This window comes from Sparus aurata, chromosome 2 (genome assembly GCF_900880675.1).
Source record: "Sparus aurata chromosome 2, fSpaAur1.1, whole genome shotgun sequence".
Taxonomy (NCBI): domain Eukaryota; kingdom Metazoa; phylum Chordata; class Actinopteri; order Spariformes; family Sparidae; genus Sparus; species Sparus aurata.
Genome location: NC_044188.1, coordinates 8,029,686 through 8,055,851, shown reverse-complemented (window position 1 = coordinate 8,055,851; position 26,166 = coordinate 8,029,686). Strand labels below are relative to the sequence as shown.

At 42.4% G+C, this 26,166-nt stretch overlaps 1 protein-coding gene across 2 annotated transcripts in view; it reads left to right on the top strand.

Annotated features, from left to right (window-relative positions):
* The first annotated feature begins 1,129 nt into the window (after positions 1-1,129).
* Positions 1,130-26,166, top strand: part of b3glcta (beta 3-glucosyltransferase a) — a 73,350-nt gene continuing 48,313 nt past the window's right edge. For both annotated transcript variants that reach the window (XM_030407671.1, XM_030407663.1), the window contains exons 1-2: positions 1,130-1,390; positions 13,125-13,168. Coding sequence is in view for 1 of the 2 variants with exons in the window: in XM_030407663.1 (XP_030263523.1) it covers positions 1,327-1,390; positions 13,125-13,168 (108 nt within the window). In the remaining variant the exon portion in view is untranslated. The remainder of the gene's footprint in view (positions 1,391-13,124; positions 13,169-26,166) is intronic.

Genomic DNA, 26,166 nt, shown 5'->3' with positions numbered 1-26,166 from the left:
ATCATTAAAACTGCTCGGGGACGACCACCGCCGGATTCTGACTGGATTTATTCTAGACAGACATTTTGATTTAATGTTTTGAAGAGAAAAAAAAAGCACTTATTTGATTCACAGGGGTACACCTGTGCTTTTCCTGGTATGACGAGACGAAGTGTTTGGTGTGTCAGGCCTTAAATTAACAACTACAAAAAGTGCACATGGCGTTTCTGAGGCTGATTCTAGGATTTATTTATATCTATTAAATTATTGGATGAAATGTGAAGAAAAGGGTGCAATCATCTAAACATTTCAGAGACTTGTCGGTGGCAAGTCAAGAAAGATTAAGGGTGCAGACTCTTGGGGAATTCGGACTTCCGACTAGAACTTGAGAAAATAATCAATTATTCAATTAGTTCTTAATCAGTTTTTATGGTTTTATGTTATTTTTCAAAGATAAAGGCCAATCATGGCTGGTTCCAGCTTATTTTCTCTGTTTTCATTATAAACTGAATAGGCTCTATGTGGGTATATCTGCACATGGAATGATGTTTTTATTGCCTTTATCTTGAAATCACATGTTAAAGGAACAGTTCACTCAAGAATGAAATTTCAGTCATTATCTACTCTATGCTGATGGAAAGTCAAACGAGAAGTCTGAAAGTCCACAAAACATTTCTGGAGCTTCCCAGCAAAACAGTGTGGCGGCATTCTGCGGCACAACTGAAGTAGATTGGGACTTTTTTTTTTTTTTAACACAAATTGTCAACTGTTTTGTTGTAAGGCTCCAGAAATGTTAACTGGCTTTAATGAAACTTTGCTTGACTTTTCCATCAGCATGGTGGAATGACTGAATGTTCATTTTTGGGTGAACTTTTCCTTTAAGAATCTGTCAAATATAGAGCTACAGCTTGATTTTTTAATGCAATAAATAAATAAATCTGTCAATTTTTTTCATTATTCTCTCCAAAAATCAAAGTGCTCAGCAGCAGGACTGTCACAAGAGCACTTGAAGGCAGCAGCAGCAGCCTCCCTCTGGCCTGCCTGTCTGCCTGTCTGTCTGTCTGCCTGCCTGCCTGTCTGCCTGCCTGTCTGTCTGTCTGTCTGCCTGCCTGTCTGCCTGCCTGCCTGTAGGTTGCGCTCAGTGAACTGATCCCGCCAGCAGAGCGCGTCCCTGCGCCTCGGACGGAAAATGGGGAAGCCTCCTACCGGAGCACAAACCCACTCCCCGTTTTTTCTCCGAGAAACTGTGAAAAGGAAAAGCCCCGTTGTTTTTTTCTAACACTGTCAGAAAGCCCATGCACTGCGAGCCTTCTCCAGCAGCTCCGCCGCTCACAGGACTCTCCCAGGATGCTGTCGAACAAGCCTCACGTCGGGCACAAAGTGGCAGGCTGTTGGATTGTCCTCTCCCTCTGTAAGTACTCACTTTACTTTCTAATCTTCTCGTCGGGAGAGGGGGGCTCGGCTCGGCTCGGCTCGGACCGGGGCCAGCTGTGAGGGGACGGAACGAGCCTCCACAGTAAACACTTTGTGCGGCGTTCAAAGGTGAAGCTCGTGTTTGGAGAGAAGCGACAGTGTGGCGCTGAACTCGCCTCAGAGGAGACGATTTTTATATCCAGAAGTGTTGGAAAGAAGTGCGGAGCCATGATTCAACCCTCAACTTCCTGAGGAGTTGTTTTTTTTTCTTCTTCTTCTTTCTGGTTGCCATGTGGGTTCGCGCAGACTTACAGCTGCAAGTTTTTACACGAGAGTTAATCGCGGGGAGAGAAGAGGGGGGATGTTTGAATCAGATCTCCTTCTTCAGCATTCCTGCTCAAATCTGTTCCCGAGCTGCGTTAAGTAGCTTCTTCCTGACACACCGACGGTGCACTGGTGGGAGTCAAGGAAGCCCGAGGATGAATGCACCTCAGGCTACAGCTACTGTAAGCTTCTACCCAAGTCAGAATCCCCTCTGCTGCTGCTCTGTGGATGTGCCGAACAAAAAGTAAACGATCACACCGCAGAGATGAGGAGATTTTTTTTTTATTCCTCCTCTTGTTGGAAAAATCATATGCACAGCCTTAAGCGTGTCATGTACTTACAATTTTAATAATCGCTTAAGTTTGCTGCTGAAAAAAAAGTGACATTTCTACTTCCTGGTGAGGACTTGATTGCTTAATTAGAGCAACACTTAATGGCTTAAAACCTCAGATGTTTCAGGTGAACCATCAGGACCCTGCAGTGCGTTACAGACGTCCATGCGGTGGTGTGTCACGTCCATTGGGGTGGGGTGCAGCACACAGTATGTGGCTGCAGCTGTGGAGAGAATTACAGTGAGTGGCCAGTATTTCATCGGCCCGCTGTGCCATGTGGACGTCCTGCTGCACGGGATGAGATAAACGCTGAGTGCACGGGAAAAATTGTCACAATTTATATGAAAAAAAATAAAAGGAGACAGAGGCCAGAATACACAGAGGGCTCTGCAAATAGTTCAGTACTGCAGGACAGAGGGGGCAAAGACAAGGAGCTGGAGAACAGGTTACAGAGTATCTATGAATCTTAATGCTGCAAGAAATTGCCTCCGGTCACACTGATTTATTATTAATTGGATTCGACCGAGGGTGATCATTTTTTAACCCGCAGCTCTCTGCTAACTTAACACCTGACCATGCTTGTTTTATGTGATAAAAAAACACATTTTTATCTGACAAGACTTTAATTTTTCTACAAAAGCAAGAAAACTTGTCATGTGTAGTTTAAAGATCACCTCTCTCTCTCTCTCTCTCTCTCTCTCTCTCTCTCTTTCTCTCTGTTTCTGGTTTTGGATGAAATAAATTCCGGCTTGTCTCAGTTTGATCCGTGGTGAAATGTTCATTCTACCTCGCCTGGAATAATAAAAAACATATACCTCGGAGCTACTATACAAGCTCAGGGATACGTCAAAAATACATCACAGCCTGGGCAGTATGGGGAGCCAGGGTCACTGCTGCAATCCACCGCTACGTGCACAGAGTACCGCGTATTTGGCAGCGAGTCAAGCACGTTTAGTTCGGGCATCAGACTCTGACAAGGCTGCTTGTCTGCTCTCCCTATATGTAATATTCATGGACCCAACATCGAGGCGCAGCCAAGCTCTGGAGGGTGTCCAGTTCGGTGACATTAGGGTGCCACCTCTGCTGTTTTTTCAATGATTTCATCCATCAACGGACTCTCATCTCTGATGTGCACCGGAGCAGGTTTTTGCAGCTGAAGGTGATGCTGTTGGGATGAGCGGCACCACCTCCAAGTCCGAGTCTGAGGCTTTTCGACTCCACACGGGCTGCATCTCAAGTGTGGAGTGATATCGCAAAGCCTCCATTTGATTGATTATATATGTATACAACAGAGATATACAATATCAGGGGGAGAGAGTGTGTTGTACAGAAACTGTGGATTAGATTTTCAAACCGAAATCTCTGATTTCAAAAAGCACCGACATGCCGTTATTATGAGAGTGGTGAAACACTGGAAATAACACATTTGCTGCTGTTAGAAATCTTCTCAGCTGCCGAGAAATCCCAAAAGTTGTTGCTGCTTTGTCGTTTGAGCTTTCTCAAAGTTACAGAGTGTCATTTTCTCTCCAAAATATAAGAAAGACTGTTTGCTGCCCAGATCCGCACACCCAAGAGACCCCCCAGCTCAGGTGTCGTGGGGTTTATCTCAGAGGCGACAGAGTCAAAAGGATGTCGAGATTGATAAGCTCGGCTGAAACCTCTCAAGCAGCTGTCTTTGTTCTGACCGTCAGCTGTGGTGTGGTGTTGACTGAGGGAATGAAATTGCAAAACAGGAGCCGCCGAGTCGCGTTTTCTTCTGGCAGGCTGGATGGCCTCGCTGTGGTTGAGAGCCTGAGGAGGTCTGTGTGAGAGCTATTAGTGAGGCTCCCGCATATTGAGAGGAGCCAGATTAAGTGGATCAGGCACCTGGTGAAGATGCCAATCCAAAGAGGCCAAACTCTTTCTGATCCAGGATGTGCAGAAGAGATTAGTGCGTATCTCTGACCGGTCCGCGAGTGCTCGAGGATCCTGCAGGGAGAACTGAAAGGAGCAGCTGTTGGTGAACAGAGGAGCGGATCGATGGAGGTTGTGTTCTAATATCCAATATGAATTATAATTGGAAAGCCTTCATTTAATTTCAGTGAAATTTACAGGTTCAAGGATGCAACATTGACTTCCCCTGTATCCCTCCCTTTTAAGTCAATGTGGACAATGCTGCAAATCATGGTTTTATTCGAATCAGCGATAAGTCATTCAGCCTATGAAATATCAGAATATTGTGAAGACTAACTTATAACCTCCAGAAACCCAAGGTAAGATCTTCAAATACTGTATTGTGTATGCAGCCAACCATTCAAGTAGATTCAGTGTATTATCCAGTAAGATAAGAAAAAACTAAAATCTTCAAGTTTAAAGGACTCAAACTATAAAACCGGTGCAGAGGTGATATCTGACATTCACATTCCAGCTCCGCTCCAACAAGCAGGGCTTCTGTCTGCATCATTGGACTTTCATCAGGTTGACCAGCACTTGACCACATCAGCCAAAAGCATTCACGTCTGGTCGTTTTGTCCATAGAAAAATGACATACTGCGTACCAAGATGTGGGCTTTTATACGTAGTGTCTGTATGTTACTCTGAAAGGTGCAATGCACGACATCCAGCAGCATCGAGCCATTTCACCATTTGAAAAAACTAATTCATGATATCGTTAACGGCCAGTTAGCGACTCTAGCCTGTAAAGTTATGTCCCAGTTAACATACTCACCTGTCGAGAAGAGGAAAAACCAGCTCCAACCCTTAAGCTGCTTGTAACACATAACTCACGCGCACTGACATGCACACACGGCCAGTCCGGCCACCATAACAAGCCACTGACAAGCTCGGATCGCAGCGCACAACTAGGAAGTGTGACTTTATTCTCTGGTCAGCGTGCCTTTACTCCACCACATCTTTATCTTTCTGTAGCAAATAGTTGTTTGCTGCTATTTTAATGGTCACAATCTCGTATGTAGAACCTATAATTTACTAAAGAGAAAATAATGATCTGTTGGCCCATGTAGATGTCAAGATATCCATATCTTATAATATGTGTTGTCAATTTAGAGAAGAATTCTAGTGGTATTTCAAGCACCATACACCATGTTTACTTACCGTAATCACGATGATAGTAACTGTCACTAACAGTGTAATTATATTTTTCTTCATATGGATGTGCACATTAACCACCCAGAGCTGAAACCAGGATATGCACCGCATTAAAATGAAAAGATATTCTATCGAGACAGAGCTCCAGCCAGAAGCTCTGACTGGGGAAGAAGTTGCCAGTGTGGGTCCTAGATCGCTGCCGGCGCTGCTCGAGTGTGAGAAAAAAAGTTTAAATTCAATATGACACGATGCCAGATGAAGCCTGCGCTTCCTGCATGCCGAACAGTTCGCAGAGCAGTTTTCATAAAACACAAATCAGATGCATTATTACAACTGTATGCGCAGCGCAAACTGTGGGCCATCTGTGCCGGTTCTTTGAGGAGCCACTTTCATCATAATAGTGTTTACTGCTACTGTCCACAAAGTGTGTTTTTTGTGTTTTGTTGTTTTTCCATTATAGAAAAAGAAACAGAGGCGTTTTGTAATGGAAAATGACTAAAGTGGTTTTTGATTATTAGTGAACAGAGAGTGGAACCTAAAGTCACAATAACAAACCTTGATGCACAATATCAACTCATCATCTTCTTCAGCACAGAGCTTGTTTTTAAAAAAGGGAGAGTGATTAGACTCACAGAGAGAAGCAAACAGACGTAGGTTTGTCCGAGGCACGACACAGATTGAGGTGAAGATGGTTCTGCATGAGTTTAAAATGTTTCTCATGGAGCTGTGTGACTGCGCCTCTCGAATGCACCGAGAGAAGAGTGAAACTAACAGCGGGGAGAGAACACCCATCACCTGCTTAAAGGGTGTTCTTGCTACTCATCCGTCACCACCCCGACCTCCACAGTGCACCCAATCACCAGAATAAATGTTGGCTAAGTACGGTCTCCCAGCACTACAGTTAAGTTAAAAAAACTGAACGTTGAATGGTCTGTCTCTCTGCTGTCACAGTGCTGTACTAAAACCCTCTTGGTTAGGGTCAGGAAAGCATCATGGTTTGACTTCAAAACATCTATTTTGGTTGCCATGATCAGCCCAACACATCACAAATAAAAAAAAAAAAAAAGGAAATATCCCCAGGTCTCCTGCAAAATAATACATGCTTCAGACAAAACAAAAACAGATCGATGTATCCCCAGGCGTCCTTAAAAATATCCACTGGTGTGACTCGAATTGCGGTCAGCTGTTTGGTTGCCTCGTTGGCACAAAACGTCTCTGTGAAAGTGTCATATTTAATGTTTATTACTGTCGTTGTGTTGTTGCGTCTGTAGCCAAGAAAAGAGAAGTCGTCTCTCATCGTGTTTGAGCTCTGTTATATTTATCCTTTAATACAAATCTCCAGTCTTAAGGCCCTCAGTGTTGTGTCAGTGTTGGCAGCCACACTAATCTGCACACACACCGACCGTGCTAGCAGCTAACCTCTGGTGCGGTAGGTAACATGTTGGCTGCTGTGAGTGTTGGACTGTAGAAAGCTCATCAAATGTGCATGAGTATAAAGCAAATTAACTCTGTGTTAAATTTTAACAAACCTTAATGGCAGGAACACAGCAACATGAGAATCCCATTTGAGTCCATTTTGTCACCTCAAGTAGATTTGAAGTCCACTATCCACTGGCCTTTTATCTCTATTGTTCCCGCTCCGGAGGAAAAGTATGAATCCATGTGGCTTGCCGAATGTTTCGACTGTCCTCACCAGCCACTCTGCGCCATTTTTATGCCATACAGATGGCGTTCTCTTTTGAACTCATGTGCTGGGAGCTGCTGTTTGGTTTGAGAAGGGCCTGGTAAGAGGTGAATCCAGGTTTAATGGTCCTCAGCTTGTGGATGTTTGTGCTTTGGTCTCAGAAGAGTTTGGGGATAGCTGCTCCTCTGTAAATATCAGCACTGTGAGGCTAACGTGATTTTGGATCTTATTGCCTCGGCCAGATTGAATAACTTTGTTTTTTGGGGCCGGTGCAGCTGCAGCGGCAGCCATTCTCCAGCCTCTTTTGAAGCCTTTAGTAGTCTCATTTCGCTTTGAACCATCACACATGGACGCAGTGATTATCAGAGCTCTTTTTAAAGCTGACACTGACTGCTAATTAGCATTCAAGTTAATATAATACACCTGCGTAGCTGCCTTTCTTAATGTGATTTACTTCAAAGTACTTTCATGTGGTCTCTTGATTTATTCCTGCTCCCTCTGTGCCCATTAAATCCTGAATGAAGTGGGAAAGTTAAGTAAGACACCAACCAGTGGTGAAACAAGCAAATCGTTGCTTAATTACTATGACTTCATCAGGATTTTTAATATTAAAGACAAGAAGTTTCCTCTGAGGAAATATTGGAAGAAGCATTCAGGTCCTTTGCTTTTTGATTTTGTGGATTGCATGACCTTTGCATATAGAAGTGAGATCCCTTCTATAAGCTCCTATAGGAGATTTGTACGTCTCACATGCACAGTCTGACTCTTTTAATTTGTTATTGTGATACAGCATCTTTGTTCCACCTTGCCAAAGAAAGAACTTAATAAATCACTATAATAAATTGAGAGATCGAGAGATGATTAATAGCGGCGAGAAGGAAAAACAAAGTCCTGATCTACATGTGTCATTTTAGTTTATGGACATCTGAAACGTGACAAGAAAACCAATTTTATCACATTAAGTTTGTCATATGTGTTTTAAATGAAATATTGATTTTAAAAAGTAACAATCCCTCAATCAAAACTGTCACCAAAGACATAGTTTGATGATGTGGCGGTGGATCAAGAGAGGGTTCCTTCAGTGTTCATTGTCCCGGAGGTTTTCTAACCGGGAGTCGAATTATCTGCAGATGTTTTCTCTTCCTGTAGAAAGCCTCGAATAAAACCAATATAAACAGTAAATACGGCAGATTTATGTTACAGTCAGTGTTTCTTGATGCTCTTGAGTGGACACAGGATGTCGAGCTTGGCTGCAAGCTGTTATCACATGCTCAGCTTGATTTTAAGTGAGGGTGTCTTTAGTGTTCATCTTTCACAAGGTTTTTACTGGGAACTGTTTTATCTGCAGAGGTTTCCCACTCTCCAAAATAAAGGGGTACCCTGTAATTGAAACCAGTAAAAAAACCAGAATTAATCAGTTTCATGAGCCGAGCTGCTGCTAAAGTTGGCTTGTTTCTCTGATGACTTAAGATCCAGACTTCTGAAGAGTCAAATCCTTAATCCGGTTAAAGTGATGTAACACAGAGTACAACATACCCATCGCTTGCCGGGGTCCTGCGCTCTGGTGGCTTGGAAAAAAAACGCACCTCCCATCGAGTGCAACAGGTTTGACCCAGGATGTTGTGGTGGAGACCAGTCTCTGCACAACAGCGTCTGATTTCATGCTTTTGTCCTTTTCATTTCCCTGCGTCCAGACATAAGCCAGGAGCAGCCAGGTCTGGCTTGAACAGTCGAAAGTCGCCGCGGGCAGCGATCAATGAAAAGTCAGCAGCTTTTAATCCTATTTCTACTCCAATGCTGATTAATGTATGTCTGTCAAAGGTAATGCGTGGTTTCAGCAATAAGGGCGAAAAGCATAACAGATTTAAAACAAAAATGTAGCACGAGGTACAGTAAATTTAAGTATTACTCTCGTTCTACCACTGCTCCTTGGATAATCGTACACCTCGAACAAATGGGAACTGTGCATGTTTTTCTTTGTCAGATTCTTTGAATTCTGCTAAGATACCAACCTGACTCCCTCCCATTGTAATGAGCACAGTGTTTCCCGGCTAATTGCATCGGACGCCTGCTTTGATTACAATGACAATGTAAATTTAGACTCTTGTCGAAGAGCGCTCAGCTAAACCATTCCGAGCTTTCAGTGTGTTGACTGATTCCCAGAGTTTCTAAGAAATCAAAGCAAACAAGTTCCCTTCGGTACGGCTCAATTGAAAACATGGTTGGAAACAACTGACTTGATTATGCAGGCAGAGGAGGCGATGAGATGGAGGTGCTCCCATCAGCCCTCCTGACATTATGTGGGGAGTTATTCCCACCCACTGTCTCTCCCTCCCCCCACCTCCGAGTGTCTCTGCCTCTCCATCTCCAGAGTGAGCCATGAAAAGATGGGAAGTTTGAGCAGATGTAGCAGAATGTATCTTGAACTTGAATGTATTCCTGTAGGAGGCTTCATTTCAAGCCAAGTGTTGCATTTTTAATACTGACAGAAATTGCAAGGCCAGATGAGAGTGTAGTCGTTTAACTCGCTCTACAGACCTCGTGATTGGCTGGATCCGATTTTATAGTTGTGACCTTTGCGAACATTTGTGAGTTAATAGGGTTCATTGACATTATCTAAAATGCGCTAAGCTGGAATTTAGACGAGCTGGCTTTTTGTTGCCGATTAACAAAAAAGGATGCAAATGGTTAGTACATTTCCCACCGTGTACAGTTTAGTTGCTCGTTTTATCAGCAAGCACAGGCTTTTTTTTTGTTATCGCAGCCAGACTGCTCCAACCCAATCAGCAAAATATATGTTGGAAATATACCTTTCTGCAAAGCATAGATATGTTTGTGATGCAAATTTACCTTTCTGTTGGTTACATTTTCATAACCCTATGGTCTGGTTAGGTTTTGGCACAAAACCATGTGGTTAGGTTTAGGAAAAGATCATGTTTTGGTCTGAATACTTGCTTTTGTTGCCAACAAACACAGCTGATAACGTCATGATGTCTAGCTTTAAATATTCAGTGGTTTCAGCAGATGTGGAAGAAGCTGTCTCGAACAGTCACGAAAGAATGGCTTGCACCACCATCCTCTCCACCTCCCAGCATTGAAGTCAGCTCATATGCATGTAATGTGAATGTGATGTGACACGTACTGTAGAAATGATATATATGAACCATACACATCTGAATGTTTCCATGGTTTGCAGGATTTCTATGGCGACTAGGTTGAGGGCACTTGTGTACTGGGGTCATTGAAAGGCAGTTGATAAGAAACCAGGTCCACACTTGAGGTTTGCTAGTAGACTGAGGGTATAATCTTGCCATTGGCCAACTATTTTAGTCACCGTTCTCTTCCCTTTTCTGTTATCTGCGTTCTAGCATTTTTCAAATCTCTGTCTCTACGGGAAACGACAAAAGCTACCGAGATGGCACCCTGTACATGCTGACCATAGAAATGTACATGAACCATAACTTTGTTGCGGAACAGTACGGCTGTAAAAAAGGCTAGCAGTTGTTATGTTCTTCTTCTACTGTGGAGATTTAGCCATTTAAATGCACATATTCCATGAAAAACAGGTCCCCTGACGCTAGTTTTGTAGGGGCAAAGTTGTTGCATCCTGGGTTTAGCGGTGCCCAAAGACGATTGATTGATTGATTGATTGATTGATTGATTGATTGATTTAAAGCAATACAAACAAGCCAGATGTTTTTTTTTCTCCTATAGCAGAATGCTAACGGGTGCAGAGCTGTGGAGGTGGTTTACGAGACGACCTCGTCCAAAAGTTGAGTTTAACAGTTGATTCAATAATAAATATTGTCAGTAATATTTTTATTCTTAATTCACTTTCAAACATGTTACACTAGTTCAAAATGTAATTTACAGTGCTGGCTCGAACAAGTTCAATAAACGTATGATAACATGTTGAATCAACGGCTGTCAGATTTTCTGTCAGACTGGCTTTTTTGCTGCTTTTCTCAGTCCCGGCTGCTGTTGTTCGATACGACCTCCGCCTGAAACAGAGCGCCACAATGTGAGGCTGCTCCCAGTGACCTTGTTATATTATAAGCAATGGTCTCAATTCAATACTAACCTTTGAACAAAGTTCACATTGTTTTCATTATAGCAAGAAGAAACAACCTTGACTTAACACGTATTTAGGACTCAGAGATCTCCAGGGAGTTTATATTCTCTCTCAGTATTCAAGTCAACATATCAACAGAGAATGGAAAAGGGATAAAGTAAAAGAAGCCAACATTTTAGGTTGACAACTTGAAAAAAAAAACTTAAAAATGCAAATACCACAACCGAAACATTTTAGTTTTTACTCTTTTTTTCGTACTTCTCAAGTGACTTTTTGTCTGCAGGGTAATCAGGTTTTCTTCCTATTTTCCCTCATTACTTCTCTTATTGGAAGCACTAATGCAGTGCTCATTCAAACGCGCCTGTTCAGGCCGATTGCTTGGCCTCCAGTATTGCGGCTTGTGGCTTTCTCAGTATCATCGACCTGCAGTGCCGGAGAACCCAAGCAGCTCCAGACATAGCAGCTTCAGACCCAGTTCCAGATTTAGATAATTATGTGTGCCGCTATTTTTTTTTTTTCTACCTTTTGTTAAAATTAACAATACAGTAATATCACAATATGCCACCAGTTAGACAGTTCATTGAGGTGTTCCCAAAACATTAGCCACACCTAAATTCTTAATAATAATAATCATAAGTTTTGTTATCTTACCTTGTGGGGCTGAATCCATCTTGTAAAACGCACAGTGGTTGAACCAATCAGCTTGCAGCTAGGTGCTGTGGTTTAGATGTGTGCGACTGTTTGTCTGAAAACAACAGTGTCAGCCCCTTAAGATGTTAGCGTAGATGCTGCTGTCATCTCAAACCTGAAGGGAAGAACAAAGGAGCACACTCGAGGTACATACTGTTGATCCGATTGGTTGAAGTTAGTCCTCGATAGATTCTTATACATGGATGGTTTGAAAGTTCCTGCCCCGCTTTCCAGATGTTTCTGTGGGTCTGGAACTGCATGGGCTCTCCAGCTCTGCGGGGTGTTGTCAGTTGATGTTTGTCGACTTCTCTGAGAGCTGCACTTCAACTCTGCACTTACTCGGGTCCTCGGCAAAACACCTGCCAATTATGAGGTCGATCGAATGAATGGTTGTTGAGAAAATTATAGGACAGAGAGATGACAAAGAGTCTTTTCATTTGAGAGTCCACATCACAAAAATACTAATATGATCAGTGCCCTCAGTGCATCTTTCTTAGTGAGTCGGTTTGAATACGCCGTTAATGTGGGTATTGTCTGCTCTTTAAACGACAAATGTCTTCTTTGAAACCAAACGTGAAAACATAGTATTTCTCTGGCTTGGATGGCAAGTTTGGACTTTTTTCAAAAACTGACTCGCCTCCATTGTTTATTGGGGCCTTTCAGGACTCACATAATTAGGTTCATTACATTGTTCGTTTGTTCTGAACCGGTGGCTTCACTCAAGGCTTTACACACTGAAGTGTTTTGAAGTGAACTCAGCGCTTTGAATAATTTAAGAAATGGGTTCCTTTGCATGGATGGAATTAATATCTGACCAAATTACTGCAGATTGGGTCATTAAAGCAAAGTCACAGAGATCATATCTATCTTATGAAATATGCACTTTTTTTATATTGGATTTTTTTGTGTGTGTGTTAGTGTGTATCTCGGATATTGGATGTTGCACTGTAGCAGTCATTTTTAGCGGCTTGTTCCTAGAAAACAAATATGCTGCTTTTTAGGGTTTAATCAACACTCTCGTTGCCCTTTAATGGCTGCTGCAGCGGGTCTGGAGTGTAATTTAACTCTTTCTTTTCGCCTCTCTCACCTAATTAAAGTCAGATTTAACGCTGACCGATGTTGGAGTGCAGGCAGCCTGATTCAATATAAACTGCTTTATAGATTCATTCTCAGCGACACTGCTGTTTTTGACGTATTGATTTGAAATCCCGGGAATCTCTCAGCGAAGATTTTCTTGTCTTGGAATCGATGGCAATGTGATTGGATAGAAGCTCTCCTGGCTCTAATTAAAAACTTGGATGGATGAATGGCGCTCTTACAGACTCGGCGCGGAGGAATTAGGCTCCGAGTTATCTTTATAATATTTAATAAAATATTGATAAAATATAATATCAGATAAAATAACATAAAGGAGGTCGTTTTGTCTAACCTTGTCTGTGTTCGGCAGCTGTTGGATGGAGAATTGACCCAACCTGAAGGAAACGGTGGACGAATGATTAATTGCTGTTTGAATTCATGTATTTTTCTCTTTCTGGTCTTACAGTTCATATCAACTTTTCTGCTGGCAGCTCAGGAAAAGGCTCACAGGTAAGAAAAAACACTTGTGTGTGTGTGTGATTCTTTGTTTCCTATCTACAAATTAGTCTGAAAACCTGCTGCTGGTTTCTTGATAATTAGCGTTAATCGTTTGCTTCCTGATCATTCGCCTCCATTTAAACCTTAATTACCTGACCAACTAAAAATAAATGACCATGTGTTTTATTTTTTATTTAAATGCATTGATCGTTTGGCCCTCCAGATAGGAACCATCAATTTGCTCTTCCACACAAATCCATTCGCTCTTTTCCTCAAGTGCAAGATAATTTTCTCGCTGTTGCATTTTCTACATAAGTCTGCAGTTGCTGCGCGATAAATAATTAACATGTTCAGTTGCTCTACTTCTCCTTGGTGTGAGGAGATGTTGACAGTAAGCCTCCTGGCAGAGGTGCTTAGCATCACAGAAATGGGAAATTACTGTCTTGCCTTTTACTGATGTCAACCGCCTCTTTCCCTGCGAGAGGATATTTAAAGTTTTCGCTTTGTCACTTTTTCATTTTTTTTTTCTCATATTGTTGTAAATGATGTTTGGCAGAAATTGCATTCGTTTGAACTTCCCAGTGTAGTGTAGGTGGATATTAAAACATCTCGAGTCTCTGGTCTCTAAAGTTTGCTTTATTCAGATTTCTTTTACAGAAATAATTGTGTCGCACCACGAGTGTTCCTTCAAGAACGGATACTGAGTCGAAGCGCTTCTCTTTCTTTTTTTAACATTTTTTCTTATATAAAAGAGCGATTAGGGACAGCTGCCTGTCAGAGTGATAAAGCAAAGATTTAAATGACATCCATTCAGGAGAAGAAACTCTTTAAGGGAATGAAAAGAGCCGTGTTTTCGCAACAATGGGAACATAATCGGGAATAAAAGTCTTGTTCAATGTGTTGGAAAAAAAGATATTAAGAAAGCAGGAATGTTTCATAAAGTTCGTCTAAACTGTTCAATACATCTATTCTTTGATTTGAGTGTCTCCGAAAAACTTCAGAGAAACATATTTTCTGATTTCTCCTCCAGTTTTGACCCTGACAGGTGGCTTCTAGCGTTCCTGTGCACTCGTGGGGGGGGGGGTTGTTACTTAGTTATCGCGGGACCATGGCGGTGCATGTGCCATTTGTTTGTGTCCCCAAGTGTTCACAGTGCGTTTGAATTTCTTAATGTCACCAACTTCTGACAGGTGTTGCGCAGACAGAGAGTGGGGCCTGACATGTGTTCTACGCCTCGCGTCAGACGTGTGTTGTGTGCTGCAAAGTGGAAACCAGGTTAATGCCCCCCTTTTTAGATCTCCTGAGCTGAAGAACAACATTAACAAATTAGAAGGGAATGCAAATTTTTAGGTCATGGAAGCGCTCCAGTTATAGAAAGTCATGGAATTTACATCGGGGCCATAGCAGGAGGCAACATTTTTCGACATATGCTCATACATCTGTGAACACACTTGATTTATTGTTTAAGAGGTAACCCAGTCGCTGAATAAAGCAATTAATTGTTGGTCTTTCCACAGAGGATTATTGACTTTCTAACAAAGTTGCGATGCAGAAGGACGTTTTTGCCAGCATGGCAGTTTTGTAGCCAAGAATCAAGAACTATAACGTCAAACGTGGTACAATACATGCATATATTAGCAGATCAAGTATCCGAGTATTTTTTTGTGGTTAAGAAATACCCTCCTGTGTTTTCTGTCCATGTCAACAAAGATACTTTCTTTAAAAGGACTTGGCGTCAGATATGTCTGAGCTTTGATTCTCGAGAACTTCAGTGTGCAACGGCCCTAACTTAGTTGTTGAGCATGATTGATATTTCTCTCAATTATACCGACTCACCACCCACACGCTGGGTTTAACACAGGGTATGCCACACGCGTTTCAAAGATATAATATGTCACATTTCTGCATTGGGAAAAAAAATGACAAACCCTTTTGTTATATTCTGAGTTGAGTTGTTCTTACATTATCCTAAATGTTTCCTTCAAATGTCAAACCCACAGAATTCTGTTATTTAACATAACGTAACTGTGCTTTTCATTTGGCCGCACCAAGAGCCCATTAATTATTGTAAGCATGTGGTTTATCTACCTGCCGCCTGAGAATGTCAGAAAGTATGTCAATGAGCCTCAGGCTGCACTCACAATAGAGGAGTTTTAGAATCCTAATCGATTTTGAAACCGGTTTTTCATCAGCAGAGCAATTGAGTCGTGGTCAACATGGGTCGTCTATTCTACAGCGAGAAAATTCAAACTGTAAACTGAGTGCATACCATTGATTGGCAACACGGTCAGCTTCTTCAGAAAGCTCTGATAATATCTAAATCCCAGATATCAAACACTTCTGGGCAGCCACCATGAGTCTGCGAGCAGTTGGGGAGGTTTAAGAATGGATCTTTACACCCGCTCACATCACCATATAATCTGAGCCAAACTTTGGTACGGACCAAGCTCCCAGGCCAGATTTCTCCTCTGATTGTCGGAAGGGGCAGAACGGGATCAAACAGCCCAGAACTCCTGTAGTGTGATCCCGGCCTGAAACATTATGGTGTGTACAGTGCTTTGAAAAATGGTTGATGGTGATTAGATTGCATTCAACGGTGTCAAACAGTCAATCCAAACCTTTTAAAGAAGCGTTTCATCAGAGCGTATTTCGCATGATTTTTGTGCAAGTGGTCAGAAAAGGAGATCTTGCACTGAATAAAAGAGGGTTCACCATCTGACTTCAAACAGCTGTGCTCATCCCATCACCATTCAAATCTGGCTTAATCTGCAGGGGCTCCTGTAGCGTGTGATACGGGTAACGCTGATCTCAGAATGCAAAGTAGCAACTGTCGAGTCGCATTAAACTTCCAGCAACAGATTCATAAGAGAGGGAGTGGGGGGAGCATATTGAGTGCGATTCTGCATCCCGTGGCTTATTGTTTGCTCCCTTGCAGCCGAGGAAAAGACCATCTGTTCCAATTTATAGTCAGGATTTGAGAAGTTACACCCCCTTTGATCAATACTGTTGCATATAACACTGATTACACAAAAAAGGCTTTGTGAAGTGTAAAGCAGGAAACATTTAAACAAGCGTAATTTTCAGTAGCACGGACCGTGGCTCGCATACGAAAAAAAAAAAAAAAAGGTGTCAGAGTCTCCCCCCTCCTTTGAAGACGGCCCGAAGCCTGCGATGACTGGCATCAGTTTGAACTCAGGATGACTTGGAGAAGTTGCGATGGCAGGCGCAGGTACTGTGATTATTCACCGCTTCAGGGCTTCATAAACAGCCTAAACAACAAGTGTGCTCCAAGTTCGCTAATGTAAGCAGAAGTGCCTTGATCTCATGTGCTCAGAGGACTCCGAAACAGCGAGATGATGCATGAGCACTACACAGAGTGAGAAATTATTTACAAACTTACTGCAGAGGGTCTTGCAAAGCCAATGACTAACTTCAACTTGTTAAGAGCACACCTGACAGTTCCTGTCACTTTGCCACCATTCTGGTCCTCTCAAGATACACAAGGGAACTTTTAAAAGACATTTCAGGGCTCAGGCTTTAGTCTGGAAGTGGCAGCTGGCTTCACCTTCAGGCGATGTTCCTAGATGTTGGAAAACACAACAACCAGTGCTAGGACACACACAAGAACACAACCAGGAGAGCAGAAGTAATTAAAAGTGCTGATCTTTGTGAGCCACCGAGCTCTTTCATGTACGTGTGTGTTCAAGGCTAAATAGTTTCTTTACATAATTATGTAAAGCCGACATTTTCTTTGGTGCGTCCTCAGGCGGTGCCGTGTCTTTGTAAACTTTGAATCCACATAGGAACCTGAACACTTTCGTCAACATATACGTCTTTGTTCAGTTCTTTTGACCATTGAAGGATATAGAGCTCCATCTCTGTGGAGGCTGCACTCAACCTCAAGTGCCAGACAGTCGATGGCAAAATAACCAGTCTTCAAGGTAATGTGCTCTTGCCTTCCTTAACAACACACTCGGAGCATGTAATCGTCTCTAATTGGACAACAAATCTTTGTTGTCTGAAGGTTGCAGAGCTTTCCGAAAAACATCGTTTTGCACAGATGATGTTTTTAACCTCTCATCAGTGCTGCCTAAATGGCTTTCACTACAAGCAAGAAGATCTACTCGAGCTACCTTGGGTTGTTGAAAATGGAACTGTGAGACTGATGTCTGAATCATTGCTTCAGCTCCTTATCTCAGCAGGAACGATTCTTTTTTCTGAGATTGCAAACCTGCATGAATGCTGCTGCCAGTGTACACCTGAAGATCCTACTTGACCAAAATTGTTCATGTCAACAGGTGGCCAAGGTGGCGCACACTCATCCTCCATCCCAACAGGGATTCTTAAAATGATCTCGTTTAGCTCACAGCGTCTCAACAGATTCATATTTGCCTCCTTTTTGGTTTCTGATTCTGAACACAAGACGTAAAGATTTGATTACAGAGCAGAGCGTTGGTTGTGAAAGAAACACAAATTGGGACATCAATAAGTATTTAAACTGAAATATTTCTTAGAACCTGACCACTCTTTAATTAAAAAAAGGTTCTGTCCTTACCTCTTTACCTTTCATAAAAATGATATTAGTTTGTTTCTTTTGTGATCATAAGATACAGATTGACATTGCACATAACACTTTCCAGCAATCCTTTTTCCTTTTGTAGCCAGAACAATAGAAGAACATTTTTTCTGTGTGACCAAACTCTTTTTTTCCAAAGTGTTCTGGTCAAAAAATATCTATCAGCCATCTCATGTAGAGATCAGGGAGCAGCAAACTGTGACCCTAAATAACTTACACAGCAGGGCTTGACAGTAACGGTTGCCCTGTTGCCCAAGGCAACCAGATTTGGACCACTGTCAACAATTTTGTGCGGTCTGGTCGCCTTTGTTGGCAACAGTTGTTCCTGTGCTTAGGAAAACAGAGCCGAATCCCTCTGTATACAGTCTTCTAACTAAGTCCGGGTGCCCTCGATGAACTGTTCCACAGTGTGAGAAATGATAAAAAAATATGGATGAAAATCGCCAAATATTACCCCAACAGATTGTTAGAATAACAGAGAGTGGTGCTGATACTGAAATGTGTGGACCTGAAGAAAAGGGAAAGACAAGGAGTTTATTTATAAACTCTGATAAATAGAAAAATGTGCCACAACATAATTCAATCCCAGAAAAACAAGTTTTCAGGTAAACACAACATTTAGAGTCACAGGGCTGATGAATAAAACAGGGCGGATGAAACGTGTTGGAAGAGCAGGTTCACAAGAGCTATCACAAACTGTGAGAATAAGAGCTGAGAAAATCAGTCCAAAGAAATACTTACTACATCCTATGCGGGAAAAAAAGAGCCTTTCTCAGACTCTCCTATCGTCTCAAGATCAAAAACGACTCAGACTTTGGAGCTGTAGATTAAACCAGGCTTGCGGGATTTAAATATTCAACGTGTTATATAATTTTTCCTGCTAATTATGTTACCTCGCTAATGTGAAATATAAATGCAGTGACATTAGTCGCTCACTCTCACCGTCATTCTGGATTAGAAATTAACCTGTGAGCTACTTGTCCTTATATCAAGTCCATTGTAGGTGCCAGTGTGTCTGGTACACAAAGAGAGAGAAGGACTTAAAAGAAAGTTAAAATTAAAAAATGGTATTGTAAAGTTGAACCCAAAGATATACAATGATTTAAATAGCGCCTTCAGTACTTCAGGGTTCAGTGCTACCTATTCCACTGGGGAGGACAGGATGATGCTTGTTGCTATGGCTACCATCTGGTGTTGTAAACACTGCATCTTATGCCATTTTAATTAGAAGTAACCCTGGCTGGATGCATATAATTACTGTGTCAGTTGCTTTGGTCATTTGCACAGTAAAAATGATTACCAGCAACTGCAGTGATAGCCTAGCATTAACTAATACAGCATTTCCACCTAAATTAGCAGGTCTAACAGGGTTTTTAAACACGGATCAACCCGCTAAAAATGGCCTATTGATCCCAAGACTGTGAATTTTATCTGAAGCATTACGTTATACATCACCGACGTCATGTTTCACGTCATGAATGTGCCAGAAACAGTTGTAACGGAATAGAAAACAACAGTGCACCCATTGTGAAAGAAGCGTCTAAAAAAATGGTGGGTAAATTATTTTGAGACCCAATTGGTCCAATAACATTGGGAAAATCTAGATGAGCAGAACGATTACATTATTTTATCCCCATTGCAGTTAGCCGGCTCGGTCGGCGATCCAGGTATTTTGATAGCTGGGAAGTCGAGCTTTGTTGGCTTCAAAACACCAGTGAGTGTCAGCATTTATAGGTCTTGGATGGTGGGTTTCTTTATTTAGTATTTCCGAAAACAAAACAGTGTGAGGAATGGATTAAACAGTGTTTTTATCTGCTCAAACAGGCACACAATAGCAGTCTAAGAGAACACCGCTTTCGTCATTAACTATATTGAAAATCCCGTCTACAATCAGCATGTGCACTGTGTTTCCCCCCCCACACACACACACACACTATGTGGAAACCAGTCCTGGATGCTATCAAAGTTTAGGGCTACCTTTCATACCCTGCCAAACACATCTGTTGGTCCAAATTGTAAAAGCCTTTTCTCTCATGACATTAAAAGTCAAAACGTGGCCTGTTGCTTGGAAATAAAAAGTCAATGGGATAAGCAGCTAGATAGGGTTCTGTAAGAGGAAAATAAACCTGCCCAAAATAGGAGATTGTTTCCTTTCCCATAGAGTGTATTCACAAAGCTTTTATTCACCATTTTTTTCCTCTGACGTCAGACTCAAGGGTGGGGGGGCTCTCAGATGTCGTGCTGCTGTGTTCCAGGATGAGTCATACAAATGTAGGGAAATCTGAGTTATTGTTATTTCTACTTGGCTGCTTCAATGATCAGCAACTGAGAAGACAGTGGTTAGTGAAAGTTCAGGAGGCATTGGGCCATATATCAAGGTGAAACATCTCGTGGATAACCCATTACTTATGTTGGACAGCAGCTAACGTTAGCATTCGACCACTTTCTAGCAAACATAACCATTTGATAGTGTAAAGCGATACAATAGAAGGAATGATGGACTGATGTCAGCGCACAGTGCAGTAACAGTGGCTAGTTAGGTAGAAAGTGGTTGATCGGTAACATTAGATGCTGTCTAATGTTAGCTGATGTTTTTTTTTTTTTTATAACTGTGGCCCGATATCCCTCTGGATTTTCACTATGAATAATGTTTACAGTTTCTGATCAATCAGAAGGCAGTCAAATAATAATGACTTGTCAGATTTTCCTAGGCAGTACGACAGTTGAGCTTGACATGAGAGGAAAATGGCCCCTGTGTGAATATATCAATCTATTGCCAGTCGACAAGTTTGGCTTCTTTTTTTTTTTTGGTTTGACAAGTTCCATGTCACAAATACACCTGAAAACAGAGAAGAGTAGAACAACAGCAAGGAGGTCAGTGACAATATAACCATGTTTAACTTTGTTACATTTACTTTAGTCTCTCCGTCAACCTCAGCATCAATTGAACTCTGTTCGAATGTTGCTCGAATGGAGACGGATAATAAACCATTCACGTGCCGACATCTGGAACTTTAACGCGCATCATAACATCACCCTGAAAAATGGATGGAAACCAGGTTGTCCACCGCTGGGTCATGTCTCCGTCACTCCTCCAATCCGTACTAGAAAAGACTATTACTGTTGACTAGTGAAAACTCTTTTGAATGAATCTAATTGTACCCTGTCCCACTGATGAAACAAGCCAGATGTTAGTGGCTGTCAGTTGGTTTTTTTATCCAGTGTAAAAGCGGCATAACTAGGCAGCATTGTTCCATGCAGGCTTTTTGGAGATGCAGCTTTAACCTCAATCAGTGTCAGCTAAAATCAAAAGATAATGATTATTCGCCAGGTTGGCAGTCACTTCTCCTGTCAGGCCCATCATCATGCACGTCATGGGGAAAATTGCTCCTGTCATTTCATTAACAGCAAGTTAATACAGTAGTTTTACTTGTCAGTTTTAAGACGTTCTGCCCTGCAGCATGTTATCAACAGGTTTTTTTCCCCCATAATTTCCAATTGAAGTCAACAAATTGCAGGAAAAAGGTATGAATACAACATGACAAGGACAACCTGCTGATTTTTTTATAGGCAGCAGACCTTTTAAATCATTAAGTCATTACACATTAAGAGCTTTCGCTTGTGAATGAAAAACGGCTATTGAGTAAAAATTTTAATCTGTCAGTTCTTCTGGCACCCTGACAGGGAGGAGGGACAGAAAAGGCTTTTTAAGTCCTAAAGTGCTCAGTAGATCTGAAAGCGTCGCCAAAATGAAGCTGTTGATCTGCGCTACTACTTTACTCCTTCAATATGAGGTAAACACATGAATAATAGAGATCAACTCAGGTATTTGAGGTGCTCACAGTCCTTCCAGACAGCCAGCTTCTGTAAACATCACACATTTTTCTCCCAACATGTCAAAATTCATATAACCACTACAACCTTGAATCATTCTTGCCATCAGTGAACAGAGAGCTAATGTGACCTGACGGGTCACTCACATCAGTGGAGCGTCTGTGCCCTCGGGGACTGAGAGATGCAGCAGAGGGCCGAGGCTCCGGCGTGTTTGTATGTGAAGAGCTTCCGAGTGAAAGGCAGGGATCAAAGGGTTGTCTTTGCGGGTGTCCTTGATTACATAACAGTCACATCGTGTGGGTTGAGCATCGTTCTCAAGGAGTTTACACATGTACACCTCAGTGGGGAAAACCTTCGGCGCGGTGCTGCCGTTGCTCCGCGGTCAAACTACACGAGGCACAATCTTCCTGTCTGTCTGCATCAGCGCTGTGGTGCCACAGATCAAAACCGCTCAAGGGATGGTGAAACTAAACTCTTCAGATGGACAGTGTAGACTCAAAGCAATTCCTTCTTAACACCTATGGGTGTCTGATTCCCGCTGCAAATGGCTGACAGCCTGCTGTCAGATGGGATTAAGGAGAGCGTTACCTGCGTGTAGTAGGCATTGAGGGGCCAAAAGGAGCAGAGTTCTAGGCGAGCTGGGAATAATTCATTGCACAGTAATGGCGAAAATGATGTTAGACCCGATCTGAGTTCACTCTGCCGCAGCATATTAGATAATTTACCAGAGAAAGATAGCCCTCCTGCTACTCAGCTGCAGGAAACTGCAACCAAGGAACATGATTTGAAAGGATATTTTGTTAAATGTCCAATAAGTCACCTTTTGACTATAAAAATCTGAGGAACAGATGGACGACAGATTAAAGGGAAGTGTTTTGGTAAGATGCTGGGCAACCAGAAAAGCTTTAGCGCTTCTTCACATTTACCCTACACGTCTCTGAACACCATTTCCTCTAAAAAAAAATATTCTCTGATTTTCTGTTTTTTGATGATGGTTATGGAGATGCTTTCTCTTGAGTTGAGATATGGTGACTGCAACAGCCATAGCACATGATCCAAGTCATTTTCATACTCATTCACACGTTCTGAGACACCTCATACCCTCTGAATGGTTGTCCTGGATGAGACCACAACCATCAGGACAGAAATGCTTCAGTAAAAGAAGAGACGCTTTTTTGACAACCTGAGTTGCTGAGATATCTGCTAAATTAATACACCAACTAGCTGTCCCTGGGAATTTAAAGGCACCACTTGGAATGTGGTGAAGGAGGCAAGTTGTTGTGTTTCTTGTGTTTGAAAACCTGTTCTCCTGTTTTTATTGCCTGTATATCAAGTTTTATACGTTGCATTTTATGATGTTGTGACTTTGATACGGTGGCTACCTTGGCCAGGTGTTTCCTGTAAAACCGATCTTGATCTCAGTGGGACTTCCTAGTAAAATGAAGGTGAAATGAAATATAATAATAAAAAAAGATGTAGCCGCCTGCTCGTTTTCTAGTTCAGCGAGGACACAGCCTTTGTGCATCTATACTGATAGAAACTATATAATTGTACACCTCCATAAAAATAGATGCATGATCATAGTTCAGAGAGCTACCCGCAGACGTTAGTAGAGGAGAGGAGTAGGGGGAGAGAAAGGCGCGTCAGCTCTCATTGGTTGTAGCTCATTCAAGGCTCTCCGACCCGTCGGCGACACAACCAGATATTTAGCCTGTTAGATATCCAGCAGGCGTAAGCTCTGATATGCTCTGATCAGAGGCTTTATGCCGGCGATCTCCCAAAAAACGTTGGCGAGTGGAAAATCAGGACAAGAATCCTGGAGTGTGAACGGAGCTTAAGGGGACAAGTGGACCCAAACCCCCCAGTAAAGTGCCAACCACAGCATGACAAATCCATCAGATCCCCCTCTGTGGGGGTCAAGCATTCAGGCCTGTACCGTTGTCTTGTGTCGGTCACACATGCACTCGCCCACTTGTCTGGAATATCATAAAGAGATGACTCATCTGACCACTTTCTTTCACATCTCTGTAGGCCACTGCCGATGGATTTTGCGCCACTGGACTCTTAGATGTGCATTTATCTTCGTAATGAGGGGTTCATGTACTGCCACCCGACTATAATATCTCCTCTCTGTGTAATTGTTGATGGACTGTTCCCGCTGACGGTCTGCACATCCTGCACTGACACTCTCAGTCACCTGAGAGTCACATTGCTGCTTTTCTTACCTATCGCACTAATGCACAAGCGTCACTGTCATCGTATGTGTGCTGTCGACCACAATATCCAACCGTATATGCTGATGTCTTTCCCACAGGTGCCACTTTAGTCACTGTTCCTATTGAAACGCGAGCCAGCCAAGCCGTGTTTATGTTTGCAGCTCCTGCCATCCATCTTTCAAAGTCACAAAATCAGAATCATGTGAACGTCTTCAGCATTTTTTAGACTTAACACAGAGCATGATTGGATGTTAATTCTTTAAATATTATGCTTATGATTGCTTAATTGTACCAGGCAGTGCACCTCCAAGGAATTGCATTTGCATGTGTTGTGTTTCTGCAACCCATCACCGAGGGCAATAAAAACAAGTCTGTTTTTCCAAAATTAAGTTTGACACATTTGTATTATATAAATATGTTCCTAAAGCCATTTTGAATTTAGTGTTGTTATTTGGGGTTTTACTTCCATTGGTAACAGCCTCAAAGAAGATTAAATGACATATTTCAATCTCACCTACAGCACACTGGAATAGGGACCGGCCAGTGTTTTTTTCAGGGCCAATACTGATAATTATTGATAAAGGAGACGAATAACTAATAATTGGAACCGATATACAGTATCTCACAAAAGTCAGTACACCCCTCACTTTTTTGTTAATATTTTATTATATCTTTTCATGGGATAATACTGAAGAAATTACACTTTGCTACAATGTAAAGTAGTCAGTGTACAGCTTGTATAACTGTAAATTTGCTGTCCCCTCAACATAACTCAACACACAGCCATTAATGTCTAAACCGCTGGCAACAAAAGTGAGTACACCCCTAAATGTCCAAATTGGGCCCAGTTAGCCATTTTCCCTCCTTGGTGTCATGTGACTCGTTAGTGTTACAAGGTCTGAGGTGTGAATGGGGAGCAGGTGTGTTAAATCGCTCTCTCACGCTCTCTTATACTGGTCACTGGAAGTTCAACACGGCACCTCATGGCAAAGAACTCTCTGAGGATCTGAAAAAAAGAATTGTTGCTCTACATAAAGACGGCCTCGGCTATAAGACGATTGGCAACCCCCTGACACTGAGCTGCAGCAAGGTGGCCAAGACCATACAGCGGTTTAACAGGACAGGTTTTCACTCAGAACAGGCCTCGCCATGGTCGTCCAAAGAAGTCGAGTGCACGTGCTCAGCGTCATATCCAGAGGTTGTCGGTTGAAAATAGACGTATCAGTGCTGCCCGCATGGCTGCAGAGGTTGAAGGGGTGAAGGGTCAGCCTGTCAGTGCTCAGACCATATGCCGACACTGCATCAAACTGGTCTGCATGGCTGTCGTCCCAGAAGGAAGCCTCTTCTAAAGATAATGCACAAGAAAGCCCGCAAACAGTTTGCTGAAGACAAGCAGACTAAGGACATGGATTACTGGAACCATGTCCTGTGATCTGATGAGACCAAGCACACCTCCAAGACGACCACTGCCTTGCTGAAGAAGCTGAGGGTAAAGGTAATGGACTGGCCAAGCATGTCTCCAGCATCTGTGGGGCATCCTCTAACGGATGTTGGAGGAGCGCAATGTCTCTAACATCCACCAGCTGGTGTCGTCATGGAGAAGTGGAAGAGGATTCCAGTGGCCAGCCTGTGAAGCTCTGGTGAACTCCATGCCAAAGAGGGTTACAGCAGTGCTGGAAAATAATGGTGGCCACACAAAGTATTGACACTTTGGGCACAATTTGGACATTTTCACATAGGGGTGTACTCACTAATGTTGCCAGCGGTTTGGACATTAATGGCTGCGTGTCAAGTTATTTTGAGGGGACAGCAAATTTACACTGTTATACAAGCTGTACACTCACTGCTTTACATTGTATCAAAATGGCATTTCTTCACTGTTATCCAATGAAAAGATATAATCAAATATTTGCAGAAATGTGAGGGGTGTACTCTTGTCAGATACTGTGCACTGGCAGTGATAAAAGTCTCGGTGTCTCAGTTTAAATACTGTACTTAAGTGCAATTTTGAGGTGCTTTACTTGAGTATTTCCATTTTCCACTCCACTTAATGTATTTGACAGCTTAAAGTGACATCTCCGGTCTTTTAATGTGTGGTTGTATGAGGTACTTATCCCCAGTCAGTGTATAACCTGCAGCAGATGACTGTCAGCTCTCCCCCTCACAGACAGCCACATAATGCAGTGCGCGTCAGGCGGAGCTGTGCTTGTGCGTAGGGATACGGACGTTGTGCGGTTGACGGAATGTAACACTGATTATGCATAAATGCCTCATACACCCTACATCAAAAGACCTGAACTATCACTTTGAATTACATGTTATTTTGCAGATTTAAATAATTCAGTGTCGATAGGCTGTTACTCATAACTATGAACCAATCAGAT